Source organism: Bos taurus, chromosome 3, assembly GCF_002263795.3.
Source record: "Bos taurus isolate L1 Dominette 01449 registration number 42190680 breed Hereford chromosome 3, ARS-UCD2.0, whole genome shotgun sequence".
In the NCBI taxonomy this organism is placed as follows: Eukaryota; Metazoa; Chordata; class Mammalia; order Artiodactyla; family Bovidae; genus Bos; species Bos taurus.
In genome coordinates this window covers 108,162,466-108,184,148 of record NC_037330.1, presented here as the reverse complement: position 1 = coordinate 108,184,148, position 21,683 = coordinate 108,162,466, and the positions used below count along the sequence as shown (strand labels likewise).

General features: G+C 46.6%; 1 protein-coding gene across 1 annotated transcript in view; it reads right to left on the bottom strand.

The window, feature by feature from the left end:
- The window catches only part of EPHA10 (EPH receptor A10), a 40,642-nt gene that overhangs the window by 6,205 nt on the left and 12,754 nt on the right, over window positions 1-21,683 (bottom strand). The window contains exons 6-8 of the mRNA NM_001205822.2: window positions 8,624-8,757; window positions 6,075-6,246; window positions 2,144-2,252 (exon numbers count right to left, since the gene is read on the bottom strand). Coding sequence (NP_001192751.2) covers window positions 2,144-2,252; window positions 6,075-6,246; window positions 8,624-8,757 — 415 coding nt within the window. The remainder of the gene's footprint in view (window positions 1-2,143; window positions 2,253-6,074; window positions 6,247-8,623; window positions 8,758-21,683) is intronic.

Sequence of the window (21,683 nt, the reverse complement as noted above, 5' to 3'; positions counted from 1 at the left end):
GGCAGAAGGTGGTGGGGGCAGTGATGTCACAAGAAGGAAGGAAGGAAACAGGATCAGAAGAGCAAGGTCATGTGAAGACTCATGGAGGAGAGCTGAGGGAGACTCGAGAGAGATGGCCACGTGTCGATACCAGTGGAGGCAGTCATGCAGGATGGAGTGGTCATGACGGCGGTCCCCCACATGGGCTCTGGAATCTGATGGCACGGACCAACTCCCTAGATCCTTCCCTCAATGTCTGTGGATCAGCTGGCTGGTTTTCTCTTTAATAAGATCAGGATCAAGACAGCCCTGCCTGATCACACTGGCGCCAAGAGCTTACAAAGCACTCAACAAATGTTAGTCAGCATATAGGGAAGAAGTAGATGTGATCAACAGTAAGGGCTCCTGAGAAGGTAGGAAGCAGTGGGTTACAGTCACAGGTAGGACTGATCCCGGCTGGGAGGATGGCACTGCCTATAGGGAAACAGAGGGAGAGGATGGATGCAGAGATAAGCAGGTGTGCAGACTCAGTGGTGCAGGTAAAGAGCAGGTGCAGCAGACACAGCTGAGAGAGTGAGCTGCGAGGACCGGCAGTCTGCAGGGCACAAGTGGAACCGGGCTGATGGCCTGGTCCACGTCAGGAGACAAGAGAGGGCAGCTGAGGCGGAACAGGAGCGAGGGTCTGTGGAAACGAAGTCAAAGACCCCAGAGGCCAAAGACTGGGGCAGGTTGTCCAATGGCTAGTGATGTCATCCAGTGTGGGAACAGGACATCCATGAACATCCGGGAGAGCTGAGGAGAGATGCAGGGGGCAAGGCCGAGTGGCTGGAGGAGTGACAGAGAAAGCGAGACACTTCCACCTGATGATGACACACCCTAGTGAGAACTGGGATGAGCCAGGATCGACTGGGAGAGCAAGTGGAGGTGAGGAGCCCACTGTACAGAGCTGGGGACTGCAGAGACAGGGAGCAGAGGAGATGAGCGAGGGAAGCTGGGGCGTGCGTGTTGGAGACGCGTGTCCCTGCCCATCAGTGCTAGACCTGGCAGATTCCCATGTTGGTGCCATTTGATTTTGAGTAGGTTTTGAAATCCACGCCTGGCCTGCCCTGCCTGCTCTAGCGCAGCAGTCTCCGAGGTGCTCCTGGGCAGCCGCTCCTGTCTTGCAGCCTCAGCCCAAAGATGCCCTTCATGCTCACCTCTCCATCATCCTCTCCTGCCTTCCGGAGCTCCTGAGCTCACAGCCAGCACAAGCTGCTCCCAGCTCCTGTCCATTTCTGCTTTTCCAATGGGTCTCATCTGTGGACCTTTTAAGCTCCATGATCAAGGAGATTCTACTCTTGTCCTGCTTTTCTGACTCACCTGGCCGGGGCAGAGCTGGCTCCCAGATCCTCTCCTCCTCAGTCACTTAAGGCCAAGCAAATAACCCCATCTTAGCCAGATGAAATCTTGCTGCCCCTCCGGCCCGCAGGCGGTTCCAGGATGCTGACGTGTGGCTCCCGGACCAGCTCATTCCTCTCCTCTGCTCCCCCTACTCCAGCCTGTCACATGCGGCCTTCCCAATCCTTCCAGTCTGCTGACCTCAGCCCCAGCCTGGAACCCACCTGGGGTGCCTCTGCCAAAGGGACTCTATCTTTGCTGAGCCAGACCCAAGCTCCATATCTTTCCCCCTCCGCCCATCCCCTTTCTCTGCCCATCCCTTTTCTCTGCAAGCTTCCTTCCTCTGGGGCTTGGGGGTTTCTGGCATATGAGTTCCCCTCCCTGTTCTCCCTGCTCCCACACACATACACGCACACACAATTTCTGCCTTTCTTCCCTCTGCCTGTGTTCAAGGGCCTCTAGATCCCTTGGGGGCAGGGGCTGGGGGCCTCTGAGCGCCTCGGGAGGCTCCCAATTACACTGGAGCAGCCAGAGCTTGATTCCCTCCACAGTGATGCCTTCTGACATTTAATGAGTGAAGGAGCTAAATCCCCTTCATCCCACAGCAGCTGAGCAGGAACAGGGCGTGGGGGGAGGGGCCAGGACAGCACCAGTCAGGCCTGTCTCTACACAGCGGTATGCTCGCCTGTGCAAATCCGCACATGTGCAAATGCAGATACAGATACAGGTACCTGAGGGCAGGGACACAGCCCGCCAGGGGCCAGCCAGGCTGGAACCAGTCACCTACCTCCTCCAAATGGCCAGCACGCTCATCACAGAGCCCAGGACGAGGAGGGCTGAGATGGTTACCACGGTGACGACTACCGCGGGGCTCTGGTCCTTGGACCTGGAGGTGGCTGGGAGGAAAACCACAAGGTTGAGAGAGGCAGAGGACCAGGCTCCCGGGTAAGCCCCAGGACAGACTCCTGTCCTCACCCCACGGCAGCATGTCCATAGCACCTCCACCCTCGGCCTGGCCTCCCAGCAGCCGGGGACCAAGGCTGCCCCCACCAACCACAAAGGCACCTGGAGCTTCGTTCTTTCCCAGGGCGGGTCACTTCTACTGCAGCTCAGCTCTGAGAGAGAGGAGCAGGCATCCAGATGGGCAGGCTCGGGCCTTCCTTTTTGCCTTATAGATGCACGAGGAAGGTGGCTCTGCAGGGGCATGGCCTTTTCTCTGAGCTCCCCAACCCCAATCCAGAACTGTCACCGAAAATTTTTGCTATTGTTCAGTTGCTAAGTCACGTCCTGTCTCCATTCTGCAGCTGAGCAAACTGACATCAAGAAAAGTTATGTAATTTGCCCAAGGTCACAAAGCCAATAAACGGTGACCCTAAGATTCAAACCTGATTCCCAAAGCCTCTGCTTTGAACTATTTCCCCAGCAGAGGGGCCAAGAGGACCCCAGGCCCTCAGCCCCATCCACCCATTCATCCATCCAACACGTGCACCAGAATGGCAATGGTCCTGGGGAGTCGGCAATGAATGAGCCAGAATCCTTGCCCTGGAGGGGTGTACCGACTGGCAGGGGAGACAGAAATGAAAAATCAATGAAAAAAAAGAAACAGAGACAGGAGCAGAGCTGAGCAGAGGCACAATCATTTCTTCCTAAAGCCAATGGGGAAGGTTTGCAGAAGAGGCATCATCTGCCCTGGACCTGGAAGATGGACAGGGTTGTTGATGATGCTTCGATGCACTTGCTGGGTCTGGAAAACGACAGGCCATCCCATGTGGCTGGAAAGCAGGCTGCATGGAGGCAGAGACGCAAGATATGAAGAGCTAAAGCTGGAAGGCAGGAGGATGAAGGGAACTGGGGGAGGTGACGGACCCAGAAGGGCCTTGAATGCTAGGCCAGGAGGACGAGCTTTATCTTGAGGGTAACAGGGAGCCCAGAGCAGTGGACAGAGTCCCTTCCCACCAGGAGAGGAATGAGGGAATCTGCTAGGGCAGGAGTGGGGAGAGAGAGGGGGTGCTTGGAAGAGATAAAGGCTTGGGATAACTGTTGGGAATGGGGAAGATGCTACGCGCCCTGATGAATAAACTGGGATTAGAAAAAGACACTTCAGCAGGCAGCCTTGATGAGGGATGATGGAGGAGAGCCAGTCCTGGGGACAATGGGGTGGGTGCAAAATAATGTCTGGGGAATGGGGACCAGCAGGGCTGGAGAGCGCTTCAACCAGGAGAGTCCGCGGAAGCTGGGGAGAGATGATCGTGGGGCCAGGAGAGGCTGGGAGCTCGACAGATGTGGTCAGATCCCAAGAGCCGCTATTAGGATGTCACACAGCAAGTGAGGAAGAGCGACAGCAGAGAAAGGGAGGGTCAGAGGTCAACAAGGTCAGGGTCAAAAGAACAGATTTCAGAGCCCTCATTTCCAGAGATGGGGAATAGGGTCCTGGGCCTGGCTGGTGGCGGAAGATAGAACTGTCGCCAAGGACTGTTTGAAATGAGCTGTCCTGGTGGACAGGGAAATGGAGGATGCAGAGAAAATCGGTGTGGCCAGCGGCCTCTGAGATAGCCCTGCAGGATTCTCCGCTTCCTGGTGTTCCTTCCCCCATGAGCGTGGGCCGAACACAGTCATTCGCTTCTAATGAACAGAATACAGCACAAGTGATGGGATGTCACCACCATGATTAGGTTACAAGAGATCGGCTTCCATCTTGGGCTCCCTCTTGCTCCCTCTCTCACAGTCTCTAGAAGAATCTAGTTGCTGGGTTATGAGCAGCCCTTGGAGAAGCCTAGGAGTCTTGTGCCTGCCTCCAGCAAGCAGCCAGCAAGAGTCCAACTAGGGAAGCACTCACTCCCTCCCTCCCCTCCTCTCCATCTCCGCCCAGTTAAGCCTGGAGATGATCGCAGCCCCAGAGGACAGCTGGACTGCAGTGAGGGCTAAGCCGTGCGCATACTCCTGACCCACAGAAACCATGAGGTAATGAGTGATATTGTGTTTGGCTGTTGAGTGGTTAGCTAGTACAGTAGTGCAGCATGGTCCTCCTCGTGAACTTGACTTGGGGTCACAGCTCACTGGAAAAAGCGCTCTGCGCTTGGGGAACCACTCTCTGTAGCCAGGGCCACAACAGAGGAGGCCAGGAGCTGAGCGGCACATCTACCGACTGTGCGCGCTCAGTAGCTCATTTGTATCTGACTCTCTGAGGCCCCATGGACTGTAGCCCACCAACCTCCTCTGTCCAAGGGATTTCCCGGGCAAGAATACTGGAGTGGGTTGCCATTTCCTTCTCCAGGGGATCTTCCAGACCCAGGGATCCACCAACTGAGAAGCACCAGAGTAACAGAAGTCATCAGTCCTCTTCAGCTACCGGCCCCCAGCGCCCACCCTCCACCACATCCACTCCAGCCCAACCCACCAGCCTTTGTTCTGCCGCCTCTCACTCTCCAAGATGCCTTCCCTGCCCACCTCCCCATGGAGAACTCCAACGTTCCCCAGCCTTCAAGACCCAGCTCTAATCTCCTCTCACCAGCACCTGGCTGGGGTCTGGCGGAGACAGGCATTCGAGCAAGAAGTGCTGACTCCTTCCCAGAAGGCAAACTCCCTCAACACCTTATCTCTACCTCCCCCTGGGCTCAGAACTCTTTCTATCCTGGATTCGACTCGTGTAGCAGGTTGGAAAGAATTATTATCTTGACAGCTGGTGCCAGGATGCCTCTTAGGCAAACTGCCTTTTGTCCAGGAAAAATACTTTCATGAGCTGCTCGGGGTAGATAGGGGTGAGGTCCTGAGGGCTGGGTTAGCGGCAGGAGACTAAAAGAAAGCACTAAATGCTCTGTGCACATCCGGAAGGGGTCCTGGGGGTTTGGGGGAGGGGGAGGAGGAACCAGGGCAGGGAAGCCAGGGCAGGAGGGGTAGTACCACACCATGGCCGAGAGCTGGAACTGTTTTAGGATCAGGAATATCTGATGTTCAGTTCTTGTTTTGCTTTGTTTTGATAACAACTTTATTGAGAAATTATTCTCACACCATAAAATTCACCCATTGAAAGTATGCAGTTCTCCTGGTGTTTTGTTAGTTTGTTTGCTTTTGGCCACACCACGCAGCTTGTGGGATCTTAGTTCTCTGACCCGGGACTGAACCCAGGCCCCAGCAGTGAAAGCTCGGAGTTGTAACCACTTCTGGTGTTTTTGCTTGGTTTATTGCTGCAGGTGACACTCCCTTGGTGTGCCCCAACCCTCAGCGAAGGCTGGATGCAGGGATGATGGACCTCAGGGCCTGGAAGTCCAGAGGGAAAGCTGGGCCGACCCCTCAACTTCACACGCTAAGGCGTAGCGGGAAGAGGGATGGTGCCCACGTTTGAGTCTGTGTCACGACAGAGAGAAAGCAGCAGGATGGAACAAGAAGTCAGTGGTCAAGGACAAGAAGTGACCAGGAGAAGAAAAGTCCTCCCAAGAAAAGAGAGGAATCTTGGAGAGGGCAGGGGATGTTTCCTCGAGACATGGGAGGGAGACACCAGCTGAGACCTGGGCTCCAGCTGTTCATGGATCCCTCCCCTGTGAGTTCTTCCAGGACAGGTACTCAATCTAAGCCACTAGTTACTGGATTCCAGTCTCATTCGTTTGTTAGGTTGTAACCGAACTGTTCTGCAGGTTCCCTTAATTGCACAGGTAACCCCTCAATTTGCCTCCATGCTCCAGCCCCAGGCTGGGTCTTCTCTCCTCTTGCGTGTCACTTACCCTCCCCTGGGGTCAGCACTTCAATGCTGGGGTTGAAGCTCTGGGTCTCCCAGGAGGGCCCTGGGGAAGCTGCCCGGATCTGAAAGACGTAGCGGGTAGCCGGCTTCAGGTTGGTGACAGTGACCGCAGGCGCCCCTGTCTTCACCGTCGAGTAAGTCTGCTCACTCTGACCCTGGGGAGGGACGGAGATACATGAGCCCAGACCCAGGACTGGCCCCATGCTCCTGGGAGAATGTGGAGGGAAGGGTTAGGGAGGTGGCAGAGGTACCCAGGGGGGAGGAGCCCGGGCTGCTGGAATAACTCCACTCATCTTGGAGGAATCTCACATCTTTCTTCCAGAAGGTCCCCAGGCCCTTTCTCCACCACAAGTTTCCACCTATACTCGGTGGTACCTTAACTGAGAACAACCCCACCTCCGAGTAACAGAAACTTTAGAGAAGATGCTGCCTTATGGGGATGCTAGGATGAAAGGCATCGATGCCTGGCCATCTAGAGGAGGAACTGCACCTGACCCCTCAGAGGAAAGAAGGAGGAAATGAGCCCTGACACCTGCCCGGCCCTTGTTGGCTTTTCCTTCCCCTTGTCACCGGACTTTCACAATGTCCTACAAGGTGTGGGTTCACAGATAAGGAATTCAGATCAGAGGGGCTGAGAGGCTCACCCACAGCCCCCCACCAAGGGCCCATTCACTGCCCGCTGCTGGGCTAGACCCTATAGGAGCAGACTTCCTACACATTCCTATCTGCTTGTATAGGTGATGCTCCCAGCAGGGAAGGGGCGGGGTGACATCTTCCCAATTCCTTTAGGTCCTGTGCTCTGTGCACTATGTCATCCTGCCCCCAACACATCTGATCACGGTGCATGCTGGACATGCTGCCATCATTTCATCTCTGCACACACCCCCTGATTAGAGCCCCTGCCACACTCACAGCCCCCAAAGGTGCATCTCCCCTGTATCTGTGGCCCCACTTCTACGGGCCCGGTATTCAGGAATCAGGGCAGACTCTGACCCAAGCTGGGCCAATCAGAATCCCACTTTTGGGCATTTGAACATACCATGGAAAGACAGTGAGGCCCTGGCTGCAGAATTTATAAGCAGGCTTGGGGAGGGGAGGGGAAAAGGGGCTGCCAGCCTGGGCGGCTGCAAGGCGCCCTTCCTGCAGAGGAGGCGGGGTTGGTATGGAGAGAACTCAGAGATGAGGGGCTGGTGATTCCTGCCACGCTTCTGGTCATCAGGCTCCATGAGACACTCCTGAAGGCTTTCAAACACAGCCCCTTTTGTACTGGCTCGTCTTTTCAAGGGTTTTGGTTCCCCACAAAGTCACACTCCCTATGGGCCAGGGAGCAACCACCCAGCTCAGCACTGGGACTGTATCTATGCTCTGATCCCTGAGTGTCAGTTCAGTGAGCCCTTTCTAAGCAACTGCTGCCTGCCTGGCTCCTTCCCAGCAACCTTCGCTGTGGTCTCCTTGACGTCAGGGACCCCCAGAACCCAGTCCCAGCCGCTTTTCTCACTCATGCCCCCCTCCCTTGGCCATCCCCTCAGGTCCTTTGGCTTCAGCTACCATCTCTGGGTTGAAAGCCCCCAACTTCCTCTCTCTCTCTCTCAGCTCTCCAGATTTCTCTTTTCAAAATCTGTTATCTGATTCAGCAAAGAACTCCCTGGAGTCACTGAGGAGGGAGTAAAGTCCTAACACATGTAATGCTAAGTTGAAAGCAAAGTTTTGCTTTAAAGAATACAATTGTCACCAAAGTGAGAACAGTTTAACTGTAGATTACCTATCAAATTCAGACAATAAACTTAGGCAGAAAGAGATAGTGGATCTGGACCTAACTCCACTTGTTAAACCACCCTTGAGCTGCAACCATAGGCTGACCACAGATACAAGAAGTCAGCCAAAATCAAGAAAAAGTATCCTAGGAGAATCAACTAGCCCTACAGAGTTTACAATAAGGAACATTGTATACTTTCTATTATTATTTGTAAATGATTGGTTACACAGTCTCCACATCAGTAAAATTAAAATTTGAGTGCATACATTCATTACTGTGAGAGCTGACTGTTAAACATTTATCAGTACATCATTTATCAGCATATTATTTATGCTGAGCCCTGGCACACCACCAGACCTGGCAACATGTTCCCACAGTGGTACTTTTCCATAAAATTTGAAACAATATGTTTCTGCGTTCTTTTTCTTAAAAAGGGTGCAAACTATGCACAGAATCCAGCCACAGAAAGTCTGCATCAGCCCCCAGGGGAAGCTTTTTGTCAACTGTGAACAGTAGGCAGTAGTGGCGAAAATGGACACGATGACGGGTTACCGAAAGGAGACCCGAGCAAAGAGGGAGAGCTGTGTGTCCACGGTGAGGAGGGGCCAGGAAGAAACTCCGGCTGGGTAGGCCGCTCAGGGGGCCAGTGGAGATGTTTAGAAACAAAGCAAGGACTTATGCTGGGAGGGACTTGTAAAGAAAAGGAAGCCGGCAAGAGAGGGGGACAGACCGCAGCTGGTAATGCAACCCGAGGTCCCTCCCAGACCCAGACTCACCTTCTCGAAGTATCTGATCTCATACTCTGTGCCGTTGGCCCCTGGGGCTCCCGCGGGGATGGGCTCCCGCCACGACAGAGACACGCTCTGGGGCTCCACTCGGTCCCTGCGGATCTCATCCTCCTCCCAGGGCGCTGAAAGTTGAGTAATGCGAGGTTCTCTGGGGCAGGGGCAGGGGGCTGGAAAGGCGGGGCGCGCGGGGAGCCAAATGGGGCAGGGCCCAAGGGGCTGTGGGTGGGGCAAGAGCCTCCTGAGGGGCGGGGCCTGAGGGATAGCCTCTTCATGACGCTAGAGGAAAGCTCTGACACCACAGCTCTTGGCTTCCTTGGTTCTGAGCGGGAAAGAAGCAGGCCACGTGCTGCTTGCCCACCCCCTACACTCCAGCTTCCCTTCAGGTGGCTGGTTCTAATTGCCCCAGGCTATTTCTACATGTTCTATGGCTCGGAGATATTAGACAGCACAGCAGGCAGGAAGACAAGCTACTTAACTATTCTAATAGTCTGGTCAAGAGGTAATATACTCAAATAAACTAGGAATAGAAGGAAATTAGTTCAGTTCAGTTCAGTCGCTCAGTCGTGTCCGACTCTTTGCGACCCCATGAATCGCAGCACGCCAGGCCTCCCTGTCCATCACCAACTCCCGGAGTTCACCCAAACGCACGTCCATCGAGTTGGTGATGCCATTCAGCCATCTCATCTTCTGTCGTCCCCTTCTCCTCCTGCCCCCCAATCCTTCCCAGCATCAGAGTCTTTTCCAATGAGTCAACTCTTCGCATGAGATGGCCAAAGTACTGGAGTTTCAGCTTTAGCATCAGTCCTTCCAATGAACACCCAGGACTGATCTCCTTCAGAATGGACTGGTTGGATCTCCTTGCAGTCCAAGGGACTCTCAAGAGTCTTCTCCAACACCACAGTTCAAAAGCATCAATTCTTTGGCGCTCAGCCTTCTTCACAGTCCAACTCTCACATCCATACATGACCATAGGAAAAACCATAGCCTTGACTAGACGGACCTTTGTTGGCAAAGTAATGTCTCTGCTTTTGAATATGCTATCTAGGTTGGTCATAACTTTCCTTCCAAGAAGTAAGCATCTTTTAAATTCATGGCTGCAATCACCATCTGCAGTGATTTTGTAGCCCCAAAAAATAAAGTCTGACACTGTTTCCACTGTTTCCCCATCTATTACCTCAACAAAATAAAGGCCCTATATGAAAAGCTCCAGCTAACATCATACTTAATGGTGAAAAGCTGAGAGCTTTCCTTTGAAGATTAGGAATCTTGCCACTTCTATTCAGCACAGTCCTGGAAGTCCTAGACAGTGCAATTAGGCAAGAAAAAGAAATAAAAGGCTTCCAGATTGGAATGGAGGAAGTAAAATGATCTCTGTCCACAGATGACATAATCTTATATGTAGAAAACACTAAAGGTTCCACAGAAAATACTGTTGCCAAAATTGCAGGATACAAAATCAAATCACAGAAACTCATTCGCATTTCCACCCACTAACAATGAACAATATGAAGTGAAAAATCAAGAAAGCAATCCCACTTACTTAAGTTTATTACAAAACAAAAAAGCTTCTTTAACAAATGGTGGTAGGAAAATTGAATATCCACATGAAAAAAATTAAGTTGGGCCCTTAGTTTATACTACATACAAAATGAACTCAAAATGAATTACAGACATAAACGTAAGACCTGAAACTTCTAAAAGAAAATATAGAGGAAAAACTTCCTGATACTGAATTTGGCAGATTTCTTGAATATGACACAAAAAGCAAAAAGCATAGACAGCAAATGTAAAAACAACAAATGGCACTACAAACTTAAAAACATCAGGACAATAAAGGAAACAATCAACAGAGTGAAAAGGCAACCTATGGAATGGGGGAAAATATTTACTAGCCACATATCTGATAAGGGGTTAATGTCCAGAATATAAAAAGAACTCCTTCAATTCAGCAATAACACCACCAAACCCCACAAATAACCCAATTTAAAAATGGGCAGGGACTTCCCTGGTCGTCCAGCATTGAGAATCTACCTGCCAGTGCAACGGACACCGGTTCGATCCCTGCTCCCGGAAGACTTCACGTGTCGTGAGGCCCGCGCACCACAACTAGTGAGCCTGTGCTCTCTCTAGAGCCCGGGCTCCACAAGAGAAGCCACCATGCTGAGAAGCCTGCACGCTGCGGCAGAGAGTAGTCCCTGCTCTCCCCACCTAGAGAAAGCCCGTGAACAGCAGCAAAGACCCAACAGAGCCAAAACTAATAAATAAATACAATTTTTTTTAAGTGGGCAGAGGACTTGAATAGACATTTCTCCAAAGATGTGCAAATGGCCAATAAGCACATAAAAAGATGTTCAATATCACTAATCATGAGGGGAATGGAAGTCAAAACTATGAGATATCACCTCGTACCTGTTAGGATCAAAAATAAACAAAAGGCAGAAATAACAAGTGTTAGTGAGACTGTGGAGAGACTGGAACCCTGTGCACTGTTGGCGGGAATGTAAATTAGTGCAAACACTATGGAAAACATACGGAGGTTCTTATAAAAATATAAAAATAGGATCCAACTAGAGATAATCATATTAAGTAAGTCATAAAGAGAAAGACAAATGCCATATGCTAGCGCTTACAGGCGGAGTCTAAAATATGACACAAGTAAACCCATCCATGAAACAGAACCTCAGATACGGAAGTCAGGCTGGTGGTTGCCAAGGTGGGAGGGAGCCTGGAGAGGGGCAGAGTGGGAGGTTGGGGTAGCAGATGTAAGCTTCTATACAGAGAAGGGACGAACAACTAAGTCCTACTGTACAGCACAGAGGACTATGGTCAGTATCCTATGATAAACCATAATGGAAATGAGCATTTTTAAAATGTATATAACTGCATCACTTTGCTGTACAGCAGAAACTAACGCAACGTTGTGAATCAACTATACTTCAACAAAAATATTAATGAAAAACAAAATAAAGATAGAACTACCGTGTGAGCTAGCAATCCCTCTTCTGAGTATGTAGCCCGAGGAAATGAAATCACAATTTTGTACAGACTACTGCACTCTCCTGTTCATTGCAGCGTTATTGACAATAGCCAAGATACAGAAACAATCTAAGTGTCTGCTGACAGACGAATGGATAAAGACAAAATCATATACATATATATTTAATGATATGTTATTCAGCCATTTTTTAAAAAAAGAAATCCTTCCATTAGCAAAAGCACAGATGAACCCTGAGGGCATTATGCTAAGCAAAATAAAACAGAGAGACAAATATTGCCTGATGTCACTTATACGTAGAATCTAGAAAAGCCAAACTCAGAGAACAGAGAATAGACTGGATTTTTGCCAAGAGATAGGACATGGGGGAAACGGGAAGATGCTAGTCAAAGATCCAGGCTTCCAATTATAAGAAGAATAAAATCAGGGGATCTAGTGTATATCATGGAGAAGGCAATGGCACCCCACTCCATTACTCTTGCCTGGAAAATCCCATGGACAGAGGAGCCTGGTAGTCTGCAGTCCACGGGGTCGCTAAGAGTCGGACACGACTGAGCGACTTCACTTTCACTTTTCACTTTCATGCACTGGAGAAGGAAATGGCAACCCACTCCAGCGTTCTTGCCTGGAAAATCCCAGGGATGGGGGAGCCTCATGGGCTGCCGTCTATGGGGTTGCACAGAGTCAGACACAACTGAAGCGACTTAGCAGCAGCAGCAGCAGTGTACATCATGGTGTACTTGAAAGCTGCTAAGACAGATCATCAGTGTTTGCACCATGCACAAAATGTAATTATGTGAGAGGATGGATGTGTTAACTAACCTTCCCACGGCAAGCATTTCACAATATACACGTGCACCAAATCATATTTAGAATTACACACAGAATTTAGAATTACATATGTCAATGTATGTAATATGTCATACATGTCAATGATGTCTCAAAAAGGTAGAAAGAAAAAAAAAAAGAAAATGTGATATAGACATACAACGGAATACTACTCAGCTTAAGGAAAGGAAATCCTGTCGTATGCTACAACATGGATCAACTTTGAGGACATTATGCTGAGTGAAATAAGCCAGTCACAAAGAGACAAATACTGCATGATTCCACTTCTATGTAAGCTATCTAAAGTAACTGAACTCTTAGAAGGTAGAATGTGGTTGCCATGGTCTGGGAGGAGGAGAGAAGAGGAGTTGTTGCTCAAGAAGTATAGAGTTTGCATTTTTTTTAATAGTTTGCATTTTGCAAGATGAAAAAGTCTATAGGGGTCTGTTGTATGATGACATGCATACAGTTAATGCTACTGTACTGTACAGTAAAAACGGTTAATTTGGTAAATTTCCTGTTATACGTTTTTTACCATAATAAAAAAAAATAGTGATGCTCAGGTCACACAACCCAAAGCAATTAAATCAGTTTCTGTGGGGTGGGATTCAGGCATTACTATCTTTTTAAAAAGCTTCTCAGTGATTCCAGTGTGTATTGAACAGAGGGTTTCCCAACCGAAGATGCTAGGAAAGCGGATGGGTAAGTGGATGGCATCACTGACTCAATGGACGTGAGTCTGGGTGAACTCTGGGAGTTGGTGATGGACAGGGAGGCCTGGCGTGCTGCGATTCATGGGGTCGCAGAGTCGGACACGACTGAGCAACTAATCTGATCTAATCTGATCTGAAGTGGTTCCAAGGGCTTCCCTGATGGCTCAGCTGGTAAAGAACCCACCTGCAATACAGGAGACACATGAGACGCGGGTTCAGTTTGTGGGCCGGGAAGATTCCCTGACAGAGGGCATGACAACCCACTCCAGCATTCTTGCCTGGAGAATCCCATGGACAGAGGAGCCTGGCGGGCTACAGTCCATGGGGGTCGCAAAGAGTCAGACACGAGCGACTAACCCCACAAGTGGTTCCAAGGTTCACAAAAGGTATCCCGGAGGGAGATGGAGATCTGAGAGCCATTCGAGAGCCATTCGAAGGAGATTTGATGAAACTGCCCAGGGCAATGCAGAAAGGGAGAGAAGCCACAGCTATTAGGAAACAAGCCCAAGAAATGACCACACTTAAGAGGCAGGCAAAGCAAGAAGAGCTTGGGAAGGAGGAGCCAAAGAGAGGAGAAGAAAAACCAGGAACAAATAAGGCTATAGAAGCCCAGGAAAAAGAACTTTTAGGAAGGTTCCTGCTTGACTCTTCCTGTTATTAGCTACTGGTCCACAAGCAAGAGCCTCAATCCCCTTACACGTAGATGGGAAACAATAACGACCTCTTCATACTTGCTTTGAGAATTTTATGAATTAGTAACATATAAAGAGCATAGCACAACACTTGACATAGAACAAGCACTCAATACCACATTTACCGGCAAAAGGAGATGCTGGTTGGCAGTGTCATACGCAGAGCAAAGACGGGTAACAAAACAATTCAAAGTGCCACTGGGTTTAACAATGTGGAGGCTTCTAGTGTCTTCAGGGCATTCAGAGAAAGCAGACAGCAGGAAGTAGCCACAGGACTGGAATAGGTCAGTTTTCATTCCAATCCCAAAAAGGGCAATGCCAAAGAATGTTCAAACATTCTTTGAATGTACAATTGCACTCATTTCATATGCTAGCAAGGTTATGCTCAAAATCCTTCAGGCTAGGCTTCAGCAGTATGTGAACTGAGAACTTTCAGATGTACAGGCTGGGTTTAGAAAAGGCAGAGGAACCAAAGATCAGATTGCCAACATTTGCTGGATCATGTAGAAAGCAAGGGAATTCCAGAAAAACATCTACTTCTGCTTCATTGACTATGCTAAAGCTTTTGACTGTGAGAATCACAAGAAACTGGAAAACTCTTAAAGAGATGGGAATACCAGACCATCTTACCTGTCTCCTGAGAAACCTGTATTTGTGTCAAGAAGCAACAGTTAGAACCAGACATGGAACAGAATGGTTCAAAATTGGGAAAGGAGTACATCAAGGCTGTATATTGTCATCCTGCTTATTTAACTTCTATGCAGAGTACATTGTTCAAAATGCTGGGCTGGATGAATCACAAGCTAGGATCAAAATTGACAGAAGAAATATCAACAGCCTCAGATATGCAGATGTTACCACTCTAATGGCAGAAAGTGAAGAGGAGCTAAAGAGCCTCTTGATGAGAGTGAAAGAGGAGAGTGAAAAAGCTGGCTTAAAACTCAACATTCAAAAAACTAAGATCATGGCATCCAGTCCCCTAACTTCATGGCAAATAGAAGGGGAAAAAGTGGGAGCAGTGACAGATTTTATTTTCTTGGGCTCCAGAATCACTGTGGACAGTGACTGCAGCTATGAAATTAAAAGATACTTGCTTCTTGGAAAGAAAGCTATGACAGACAAAGACAGTGTATTAAAAAGCAGAGACATCACTTTGCTGACAAAGGTCCATATAGTGACAGCTATAGTTTTCCCAGTAGTCATGTACAAATGTGAGATTTGGACCGTAAAGAAGGTTGAGTGCCAAAGAATTGATGCTTTCAAATTGTCGTGCTGGAGAAGACCTGTGAGAGTCCCTTGGACTGCAAGGAGATCAAATCAGTCAATCTTAAAGGAAACCAACCCTGAATATTCACTGTAAGGACTGATACTGAACCTGAATCTCCAGAACTTTGACCACCTGATGCAAAAAGCAAACTCATTGCATCCTGATGCTGGGAAAGACTGAAGGCAAATGGAGAAGGGGTGGTAGAGGACGAGATGGTTAGATAGCACCACCTTGTCCAATTTAACAGACACGAATTTGAGCAAACTTTGGGAGATAGTGAAGGACTGAGGAGCCTGGTGTGCTGCAGTCCATGAGATCACAAAGAGTTGGACACAACTTAGTGACTGAACAACAACAAAACAGCAGGTAGCAAGGAGTCAAGGAAATGGAGACAAGGGCGTAAGGAGCTGTATTTGAAAAGTATATAAACAGGGCTTCCAGTTTCAAATGATCACCATCTAACAGCTCCCATTAATTGCTCTCTCTTCCAAATTCTAAATAAAACCCAAATATACGGAAAACACAGAAATGTCACCATAAACGAGTCTTGACAGCTAACTGCCAGAATCGGGGATGGGGAGTAGAGTGGCATATTTCCACCTATGATAAAGCCAGTGGGACTGGACTGAAAAATATAATTGTAGTGAACCCCCAGGCTATGCTGCCCACAGAGTGACATTGCCTCCCATCCTAAAAATAACTTGAAAGATCCTTTATCCTTCCTCCCACTGTCTGACCCTTTAAAAAACAAGAAAAGCAAGGTCTTTGTGACTGGACAATGAGCGCACAGCCGTCACTTCACTATGTAGTTGCTTCCCCTATCCCCTGAGAGGGCCTCTCAGCCCAGATACACTTGGAGATGGCAGCTCCCAGAAAAGATGCAGGCACAAAGGGAAGAGGGGCGATGAGACATCCTAGGAAGGGGTGCAACCTCTTGTAGATACAGAGGGAGGGCAGAGATAGGAAAGAGCCAGGAATGACATTTTTTAAAACTACATCTTCTGACTGTTATCAGATGGCCAGGATATAGAGATAGGAGAAGGTTCCATTTCAGCCCCGCAGAGTGATGTTAGATGAAAGCCTGATAAACCCTGAGGACGAAGCTAAAAACAGAGCCCCAGCACCTGCTCTCCCACCGTACATTTGTTATGTGGTTCAACCAGCACCTGAGTGGGGCCAAGAGTCCAGCAGACACTGGCTCTTCAACAGCCATGCCCCACTTTCCTGCTGACCAAGCCCAGTTTTGGATTCAGGGTCTACTGTCTGATGACTCAGGTTGATTCTGATTGTCCCAAAGCATTCATGTGCACTCATTCCCCTTGCCAATAATTGGATCAGGGTTGGATTCACAATCTAATTCTGGCCAAGAAAAGGAGAAACCACCTAAGAGGAAGAGGGATTCTGGGAAAGGTTACTTTAAAAAAAAAAAGTGTTCATTGAATTTGTTACAATTTTGCTTCTGCTCTTTTATGTTTTGGTTTTTTGGTTGCAAGGCATGTGGGATCTTAACTCCCCAACCCAGGATGGAACCCGCACCCCCTTGCACTGGAAGGCAAAGTCTCAACCACTGCACCACCAGGGAAGCGCCTGGGAAAGGCTTCCTGCTCTTAAAAAGACACCAACAAGGACGAAACAGTTATTTCTCGGCCCTGGATGGCAGGGTGTGATGTCTGGAGTGGCTGTATCCATCTTGCCACCCTAAGGGAGCCAGCCTAGGTTATAAGGACAGAAGACTGCAGAGAAAGAAAGAACCTGGGTCCTTGAGAGCAGTGTTCAGTTGCTGAATTAACCAAGCTCTAATTTTACTCTTCTTAGGTTAGCTAAGGAGTCATTTCAGTCAAAGGTCATTTGCACTGAATTGCACCGTTACTTGTGGATGAAAGCTTCACAGACCAATCCAAAGGACAATTCATGTGTCGTGGTCTTGGTTTGGTTTTGGGGTTTTTTTTGGGCAAATATCAGCTATTTCCTTGTTCCAGAATAAGTAAAGAGAAAAAAAACTAAGAAGATGGGCATATGAAAAAAATATTTCTAATTAGCGAAAAAAAGAAAAGTATTATTCTGAAAACTCAGGAGGAACAGATCTTGAAGGGTGATTAATATGACAGTTAGAAGAACAAGGAAGGAGACTGTTTGGCATCTTTAAGAAGATGAAAGAAAACATAGCCTCTTGAAAAAGAAGCAGAAGGCAATGAAGGGAAAACAGATGGAGAAGAAAAAGAAACAGGATGACATGAGATAAAAGTGGAGAAGGTGAGAAACGCTTGTAGGGAAACTAAAAATGCGTTAGCAAAATTGAAATATTTAAAAGTCATTATAAGCACATGGAATTTAACAAAATCACAAGGAGAATGGGAAACTTAAACCTCTTAGTCTTTGGAATATCAAGCAGACAGTAAGAAGGAAATAGAAAAATTGAATAATATAGTACTTAGTATATATGAGGAAAGAGGGAGAGTGAGAACACTGCAATAATAATTATTTTTAAAAAAGCGAAGTATGCATTGCTTCAAAGCAGCCGTGGAATCATTAAAATGGTCACCATATCGTAACCCACAGAGAAAACTCTACCAGTTCCTTAAAAAGGAAACGCTGTAGGGAATTCCCTGGCAGTCCAGTGGTTAGGACCTGGTGTTGTCACTGCCAGGGCGTGGGTTCAAACCCTAGTTGCAGAATTAAGATCCCACAAACCATGCAGCAAACAAGTAAAATAAAAATGTAAACACTGTACAAACCTCCTTCTCCAAATATGAAGCAGTAAAATCAGGAACAAAAAGATAACAAAGTAAGTCATCCAGAAATTAAAACACATTCTCCACAACACTTTTAGTCAAAAGGACAATACTAGAAGAAAACATAGGTACAAATCCTCACGACCTTGATTTAGGCAATGGTGTCTTAGATATGAAACCAAAAGCACAAGCAACTTAAAAAAACAAACTGGGCTTCATCAAAATTTAAAATGTTGAGCTTCAGAGGATAGTACTAAGAAAGTGAAGGACAGGGAATCCCCTGATGGTCCAACGGTTAGAACTCCGTGCTTTCACTGCCAAGGGCTCAGACAAAAAAAGAAAGTGGAAGACAGCTAGTTGCCAGAGGCAGGGGGTGAGCAAAATGGGTGAAGGTGGTCAAAATGGACAAGTTTCCTGTTATAAAATAAATAAGTCCCGGAAATGTAATGTACAGGGTGGTAACTAGTGTGGTGATTACAATTAAAAATACTATATTGTATACTTGAAAATTGCTGAGAGTAGGTCTTAAAAGATTTCATCATAAGCAAAACAATTTATAACTGTGTGTGGTTATAGATGGTTACGGATGTTCTAGACTTATTGTGGTGATCACTCTACAGTATATACAAATACCAAATCATTATGTTGTATACCTAAAATTAATGTTATATGTCAATTATGCCTCAATTGCCAAAAAGCAAGTGAGTGACAATTCACAGAGCAAATATTTGCAAATCATGTGTACAATGGTCGTTACGTATGGAATTGTTTTCTCTCAAAAAGATATATTGAGGTCCTAATGCCCAGTACCTCTAGAATGTGACTTTATTTGGAAATATGGTCTTCACAGAGGTAATCAAGTCAACGTGAAGTCATTTAGGTGGGATTTACCCAGTGTGACTGATGTCCTTCTGAAAGGGGGGAAGTTCAGACACAGAGACAGACACTGATGCAGGGGAGATGACATGAAGACATATGGAAAAGAGAGCCATGTGACTGGAGAGATGCATCTATGAACCAAGAAAGGCCAAGGACTGCCAGCTAATTCCAAGGGCTAGAAGGAAGGAACCCTTCTGCCCTACAACAGTCACACAGAGCATGGTCCTGTTGATACCTTGATTTCAAACTTCTCACTTCCAGAAGCGTGAGACAATAAGTGTGTTTTAAGCCATCCAACTTTTAGAAATTTGTTACAGCAATCCAAGGAAATAATACAAAAGTATCCATAATATATATATATTAGGCAAAAAAAAACCCCAAACTCATAACTCAATGACAAAAAGAAAACCCAGCACATTGAAAAGAGGTTCAACATCAGTAGTCATTACGGAAATATAAACTGAAACCGCAGTGAAGTATCACTTCACATCGACTAGGATGGCTGTAATTGGCAAGACAAGCAGGTGTTGGTGAGGATGTGGAGAAACTGGAAGCTTTGTACATTGCTGGTGGGAATGTAAAATGGTACAGTTGCTTTGGAAGGCAGTTTGGCAATGCCTCAAAAAGTTAAGCAGCTCCTCAAAAAGACTTTTTTTAAGTTTCCATATATATTGGTCCTTGCGACTGCCATAACAAGACACCACAGACTGGGTGGCTTAAACAACAAAAATGTATTTTCTTACAGTTCTAAAGACTAGAAATTCCAGAGGATGCTTGCAGGTTCATATTTGTGTTCTGGTAAGGGCTCTCTTCCTGACTCGCTCCCAGCCACCTTCTTGCTGTATCCTCACCTGTCCTTTCCCCTGTGTATGGACAAAGGGCATAAATGAGTTCTGGTGTGTGTTCCTCCTCTTGTAAGGACACCTTGTAAGTCCCTGGGATTCCGGCCTCTCCGTTATGGTCTCACTGTTGTTCAGTTGCTAAGCCATGTCCAGCTCTTTGCGACCCCATGAACTGCAGCACACCAGGCTTCCCTGTCCTTCACCATCTCCCTGAGTTTGTTCAAACTCATGTCCATAGAGTCAGTGATTCCATCCAACTGTCTCATCTTCTGTTGCCTACTTCTCCTCTTGCCTTCAGTCTTTTCCAGCATCAGGGTCTTTTCCAAAGAGTTAGCTCTTCCCATCAGGAGGCCAAAGGTGGGCTCATTACCATTAATTATTTCCTTAAAGGCCCTATCTCCAAATATAGTAACACTGGGGGTTAAGGCTTCAATATAGGAATCTGGGGGAGATAATTCAATCTATGACACCATATGACCTAGCAATTCCACTCCTAAGTATATACCCAAGAGAACTGAAAACTTATGTTTCCACAAAACTTGTACATGAATGTTCATAGCAGCATTACTCTAATAGCCAAAAATCAGAACCAGTCCAAATCCCATAAACTGATGAATGAATAAACAAACTCGTGGTATATCCACACAATGGAACATTAGCCATATAAAGGATGCAATACTGATACATGCTACAACATGGACAAGCCTTGAAAACATTATGCTAAGTGAAAAAAAGTCTACACATTGTATAATTCCATGGTTATAAAATGATCAGAATAGGAAAATCCATAGAAACAGAAAGTGGATTAGTGGTTATTAGGGGCTAGGGTGGGTGGGAGGAATCGGGAGTGACTGTTAATGGGCTTTCTTTTGGGGGTGATGAAAATGTTTTGGAATTAGAGAGTCTGTGATAGTTGCATAGGAAAAAAATGACTGAATTGCACACTTTAAAAGGTATGTGAAATTTTATGGTATGTGAATTATATCTACAAAGAAAATGACAATATGAACAATGTGCAGTGTATAAAAACATACTAGATGTGACCAAAGCTAAACTCAGAGGAAATTTCTTAGACTTAAAATATTAAAACTATAACAGCTAAGCACTGAACTCACCTAGAAAAAGACCTCAGGAAAGCAGGAGGATGGTATCAGGAAAGATAAAATCATAAAATAACTGACAAAAGTAAAGAGCAGTGGAATTGATGAGTTCAAGAGCTGGTTATCTGTCATAACCAATAAAATAAATTCCTTCCAAGAATAATTTTTAAGAAAGAAATCACAGGGCACAATATGAAGAAAGAGAAAGTAAACTCTAGATACTATAGAAAGTTTTTAAATAAACATTTCTGGGCTAATAAGTTAGAAAAAGATCATCAAAAGATGTTCTGTGGAAGTACAGATTAACAACAGTGACTCAAAAGGAAGTTACAGAAAAGACTGGGCCATCAGCAAACTTTCCCACTAAAAAAATACAGTTTCCCAGGCAGTTCTGCCTGTCTCCAAAGAATGATAACTATGCTATTTAAACTATTCCAGAGCAGAGAAAAAGAAAAGATTATCCCTGATGGCTTTTTCAAAGCCAGCATTACCAAAATGCTAAAACTTGACAAAGAACACAAAAACTAATCTCTCTTATAAATGTAGATGGGAAATATTAAAATATAAGCAAATTAATTCAGCACATATTAAAAGAATAATACACTTATCTGCAGTACAGTATAATCTAGGAATGCAGAAAATCACATTGTAAAATCCATTAGTAGAATTCATCATATCAAAAGTTCAAAGGAAAAAAAACATGTGGTCATCTTGAAAGATGCTTAAGAAGCATTTTGTAAAATTAACATCCATTGCTGACTTTTTTAAAGCAAAAGCATTATATGGCCAAGGAGATAAAAGCAGGGCTTTGGTAACAGACAGACCTGAGTTCTGGCTGACTTTGGATAATTCACTTGGCCTCTCAGACTTCAGTTTTATCATCTGAAAGATGATCATAATGCTATTTAAATGAATTAATGTAGAAAATCATATTGCATGGTACCCAACACAGAGCAGCCCTCAATCAGTGGAAGCTTAGTGTTTTTATTAATAAAATGGA